At 40.7% G+C, this 6000-nt stretch overlaps 1 protein-coding gene across 1 annotated transcript in view; it reads left to right on the top strand.

The window, feature by feature from the left end:
• The first annotated feature begins 336 nt into the window (after positions 1 to 336).
• The window catches only part of nxn (nucleoredoxin), a 67417-nt gene continuing 61753 nt past the window's right edge, over positions 337 to 6000 (top strand). Inside the window, exon 1 of the mRNA XM_037775801.1 lies at positions 337 to 894. Coding sequence (XP_037631729.1) covers positions 586 to 894 — 309 coding nt within the window. The 5' untranslated portion in view covers positions 337 to 585. The remainder of the gene's footprint in view (positions 895 to 6000) is intronic.

The following is a 6000-nucleotide window of genomic DNA, read 5'->3' as shown; positions in this document are numbered from 1 at the left end:
TTACCCCAGCCTTATATTTTTTTAAATTTGCAAAACATTTCATGTAGAGTTTCCAAAATAAAGCTTGTTAAATCAACACATCCCAAGCATTTGTATATAACATAATGTACATTTAAATTCAAACATAGTATCCAGCTGCTTTTATAGCTTGGAATTGACCAATTTGAGGATATAAAACTCAAAACATTAAAAGCTGCATTTTCTATTCTTAGCAAATCAAAAATCCAACAAAGTGATAAAGTGTGATATATTTGTAGCTAGAATGACCAGATGTCATCATGATTGAAGTGCTTTTGGAGGTGGTGAAAAGAGCGCATCCAGGTCTGTTTCAGTCAGGGCGCTTTAAGCGGAGCGCATTCCTGCACAGCGCGCTCTCACTCACACACCGGAGGACGAGGAGCCGCGGTGACACACACACACAGACACCGCAACGCCTCACCAGAGAGAGAGGCTGCTGGGAGAGCTCACCTAAAACCACCAACATTGGAGGTGGAGGAAGTGCTGGGTGTCGCCTGAAACATAGCGGTGTTTACATGTACGGCAGCCTCGGCTAACAGGATAAACGTTGTGTGTTCAGCCGCAGCGATGTCGGAGTTTCTGTTGAGTGTGCTCGGGGAGCGGCTCGTCAACAGCGAGAAAGCCGAGGTGGACGTGCAGTCGCTGGGCTCGAAGCTCCAGCTGGTCGGGCTCTTCTTCGGCTGCAGCCTGAACGCGCCGTGCAAGCAGTTCAACGGCAGCCTGTGCGAGTTTTACACCCGGTTCAAGAAGGCGTCGGAGCACAAGGACAAATTGGAAATCGTCTTCATCTCGTCCGATCAGGACCAGAAACACTGGCAGGACTTTTTGCAGGAGATGCCATGGCCAGGGTTACCTTTCAAAGACAGACACAAAAAGGTAAGATGGTGATGATGGAGAAGAACACAAAATCAGCCAAATCTTGTTCTCTGAAGAGGTTTAACTGTGTTTTAGTGGGCTGGAAAAACAAAAAAAACCTGTAGGCCCATGTGTGCTTCTTCTGCACAGGTGTATATGCTTTAATTTGGGTCATTAAATAGTTTTTTCTTACATCATTAACCTCTTTTTAATCAGATTCCCCTTAAATCTGACTTTATTCTAATGGACTTATGTCATCTTTAAAATATAGTCTCTATAAACTAAGTAAATGTAATTATTGATAACCCATATTCCACAGAACATCTAATTTAATAAAGACAGGGGTTACAAATTGGGTCATTAAATAGTTTTTTCTTACCTCATTAACCTCCTTTTTAATCAGATTCCCTTAAATCTGACTTCAAATGGACTTCTGTCATTTTTAGAATATAGTCTCTATAAACTAAGTAAATGTAATTTATTGATAACCTATATTCCACAGAACATGTAATTTAATAAAAGCCAGGGGTTACACATTTCATGAGATTTTTTAAAAAAAATAATATTTCACTCCTTTTTATAATAATACTTGCAGCTATAGTGAAGGAACCATGTGTCCTTACTTATCCTGACTTAATTTTATCAAGGTAATCTAAATGTGGCAAACCAGACATTCCTTACTTATTAGCAGAGAGAGGAAATGGAAAGAAAGACATAATATCCTTTGGTTTTTTTTCCACTGACCAACATTTCTGTTCAAGGAATAGTTATTGGCATAATAATTTTGCAGCTAAACATCTCAGAGCACTGTTATTTTTTTGCATCTACCCTATAATCCATGTAGTCAGTGAAGGCCTTTTTATTCTGCCATCATCTCATCTATACAGCTTTCCTGATGGTGTCAACATTGCAGTGCTTGGAGGATTTCTAGTTCAGTACTTTGATTTATTAAGTACTTTTATATTTGTTTATTTTTTTTTAATCATTAAGGCAGCTTGGATTTATTTTTCTGTGTTATTTTATTTTGAAAATGTACTGTAAATATTAGCTTTTCAGTGGAAAGAGACAAAGAAAATATATTTTAAATTTTAGGGTGTTACTATATTATCAAATTGTATTATTTATCTCCTTATACATTTGACTATAATCTAATATTTTTAACATTTTTTAATAGTTTCTTTTGTTCATAGCTAAAACTGCCCCAGAAAAAAACAGAAATCACTCACAAACATCTTGTTGATAAATTACTGTTCTTTATGCAAAAAACATAATAAACAAAAATCCATATGGTATTGAGTTTTCCTCTACCAGTTAGTAAGTGATATTTGCAGCTGCATAAACATGAAGAAAAGTCTTCTATGTTACATACATTGTGTAAGTGTGTGTGTGTGTGTGTGTGTGCTGCAGGATGTCATCATGGGCCATCCCAGCCTTCTGTTTGCAGCACAGCTCTCTTTCTCTGTCACTGAATCTAAATGTAGTTGCAGATAAACACAGATTTTGTGGTCAGTTTGTATTTGCATCGTATCAGTCGTGCATGTCGGTGAATGCTGATGTAGTTTGCACAGTAACATGGATTGCTATGGATTCAAAATTGGCAAAAAAAAAATGGTAAAGAGGATTTTGACCCCTTTTGCTTTTTAAGATAAGGCTTGATTATACTTTTAAGAGGAAATAATATTTAAAAAAAAAGGCAAATAAGAATATTTTGTTCATTGTCATACAATATGTGTATAAAAACCATAGTGGCATAAAATCTCGTCTCTAACACGGTCTGTATTTTGTCAGAAAGGATGCATCTTTTTCAGCCATTTCCACCCTAACTGCTCTTTGTGTCGGTGAGGCATGACTGCATCATTGTCTTGTAAATTCTTTCAGATTGCCCATGATGATTTCCGTTCCACCTCATAATGAAGTCCAGGCGTGAGCGAGGCTCGGAGATGATGATGATGATGATGGGGGAGTGGGGGGTTGTCTTGTTGTCGTCTGGGGCGGAGCACGTCCATCGCCACAGTGCAGCAGCAGCAGCGTTATTATTGTGTTTCTATATCTGCTGGTGGAGAATATCTGTGGCATCAACACAACCATTGTTCACGCTGTTGTCGCTGGTCTATTGGCTGTCTGGGGCCTTGTGAGAATAGAGCAGCACAGTGTTGTGTGTCTGTGTTTTGCAGAGGCCTGCAGTTTGGGTTCAGTTTGGGCTTCGTCCAACCTTTCGGCCTATTCTCTCTCTCTCTCTCTCTCACCATTATAACACAGCAGTGGAATACATGTGAGCATCAGCAGCTCACACTATTTTATAAATGTGACATCTTGCAGAGGCATGCAGAGCGTGTCGTTACCCCTTATCATCCACTAGTTCATTTGTGATTTATGCATGTTTCTGTTTTATTATAATGGTACACATATGTATGCTGGAATCGGTGCATTCATTTATATTGCAGCCTTTTCTCCCATCAAAACGGTTGCTGTTTATCTTTTTATTCCTAATTCAAGAAGTTGATTTTCCCTTATTTTCCTTCTGGATATTGTTGGTTTAATTAGTCGTAGAGCTGCAATGATTAGTCGATCAACAGAAAATGAATTGGCAACTATTTTGATAATCGATTATAGTCATTTTTCAGGCAAAAAAGCGAGCTTGTTCCAGCTTCTAGATGTCAGGATTTGCTGCTTTTCATATGATAAAGTAAAGTTAATAATATATTTGGACTGTTAATGGAATAAAACAAGCTTTATGATTACGTCAAATTAGGCTGGAATATATAATGGATATTGTTCGCTCTATTATTTTCTGACATTTTTTTTAGACAACAATGAATCAGCTAATCAAAACATATGAATATGAAAATAATTGTTAGTGGCAGCCCTAATTAATTGCCTATTGTGTGGGGATTTACGTGTGTTGGTGGAACACGAGGTGGTCAACTCAGGACAAAAAAATGCACACATTTTTAATATTTTGGTTATAATTAGATGTGTCTGCTTCAAGTGTGAGATTCATATTTGGCAAATGAAGAAGTGTGAAGTCAGCTGGTGATGCAATTGGACAACATTTGGTGCTGAGTAACAGAGGAAGATATAGACAGCTGAAGATGTCTTGGCATGTCTGAATGGGACTGAAGAGGATCTACTGTATGTGTATCGACAGATGTTGACCCAGCGGAGGGCCGTGTCGATGTTGCTGGTCTGCAGATACTTAAGTGGCCCTCTCACCTCTCCTCTTTTCTTTCTATTTGACTTGGTGCAAGCCGATCTCATCCCCCTGAAGGATGCTATTTCTCTTCAGTCTTTCAGAGCCTCGCCGCCCACCTAAGAATCTCTGACTGTACCTCCTCCTCCTCCTCCTCCTCCCTCCTCCCTCCTCTACTCTGTACTGACTTGGCTATCTCTCACTGGAGGCTGCCTTTCTTCTTTTCCTTTCTACTCAGGGGTTATCCAGGCCTTCCTGTTGCAGGAAATGTGTATTTAATCAAGAAGGGATAATATTCTTGATTAAATACAGAGAGAAAGGAAAGTCTGGTGTTGTTAGCTGAAAGTCAAGGCCGGTCTTTATTTAATCTGGTCCTTGGAAAAAAAGGTGGAAGCTGTGATGTCTGGTGGTTTTTGTAACCAACATAAATAGACTGAAAAGTGTAATTAGCCTATAGATCTAGTGTGCCAAAGGATTTCATTTAGTTATTTCCTCGTGTGCATGTCAGTAGGCTTTCTTATTTGATAGACAAAGAGGTCAGAACATTGTTTCTGAACAGCATAGAGGTTTTGTATTGGGGAATCCTCAAATAGCACGTCCTCGGTGAGTGGACGTCTGCTTGTCGTCCAGGGACGACCAGCTGTCTGGCTGGGTCGGCTTGCTGGCACTGCCTTACATGGACTTGTGCAGCAGGAGCGAGAGAGTTCCATGTAAATCAATTAAAGCCTCGGCCAACGCGATGTGAAAAACTTGACCAAAGAGGGGGGGAGAACAAGCTAAGATGCTGCCAGAGCTGCTCCTGCAGGAGTCGGAGGAAGAGGAGGAGGAGGAGGAGGAGGAAGGGGGATCACATCGCGCTGAGAGAAAGGCCTCTTGTTCAAGAAGTCCTCCTGGTCGGCGGTTCTGCTCTGTAGCCGGCCCCCAGAGGCAGGACGCCCGCTCACTGGGCCCGCAGCCAGGGGACTGAGGGTGCAAGGGGCTTCAGAGAGGGGGCTGAGGACGTCTTTCATCAATATGCCACTGCTCTGCTGAAAACTGCAGCGTGTCCAGCCCATCATAGCTCCCTCGCACTGTGACAGTAAGAAAATGACTTGGAAAGGGGCCCCGAAGCGTTTTATCTGCAGGTGGTAATCCCTCTTCTTGATCAGTCAGTTTTTTTGTGGGCCTGTATCGTTAGATGTTTTCTTCTTTGCACTCGCGCAGCGTGGGCTAATAACGTCAACGGAGGATGTGACATTTTCTGAGGCTCCTGTGATGTGGAACATCTGTAATGGAGAGCTTTAGAAATGTAATTGTAGGATTCAGAGAGGATGTGTTCGTCACCAGCTTCTGCTCAGCATGCCCTGTGCTCCAGCTCGTGGGAACAAACGTCAGCGGGGGATATCAAACTGAGGTCTTTGAGATCACCAGGTTGGGTAGTAAGGAAAGAATAACATTTCCGCCTGCTCCTTAACGGTAATAAATCAAAGGCAATTGGAAGTGAAATTAATAGATCATCTGAAAAACATGCAGAACGCATGAGATCCAAAGACTGTGATTCATCTCAGGATGGTTAATTAAGGATGATGTCACTCAATGCAGCAGGACACCAACATACAGTAGATGAGGGTGGTCTAACAAACATGGTCTAATCTACCAAATAAAGCTGTGAACCTGAGACCGTGGCACTCTCTTTTAGATTCCTGAACTCTGATCAAAGTACAGAGGCTTTTAAGTAGCCTAATATGAAGTTGGCTCTGGGACTAAATGGAAAATAAGATAATCTTCACTTCAAGGCATTTGACCCGGGCTGATTAGATGACTCATGAAACCCTTAAAAGAGCACTTAACCTAAAGTTTATTAAATTTATTTTAATGATTAGTAACCCCCCTGGAAATGTGTAATCAGTGCTTTATTCTATTTACATGCAAACATTTAGAATATATTTTACTTTAAT

This window comes from Sebastes umbrosus, chromosome 7, assembly GCF_015220745.1.
Source record: "Sebastes umbrosus isolate fSebUmb1 chromosome 7, fSebUmb1.pri, whole genome shotgun sequence".
Classification (NCBI taxonomy): domain Eukaryota; kingdom Metazoa; phylum Chordata; class Actinopteri; order Perciformes; family Sebastidae; genus Sebastes; species Sebastes umbrosus.
The sequence above is the reverse complement of the archived record's forward strand: the minus strand, read 5'-3'. Positions and strand labels throughout refer to the sequence as shown.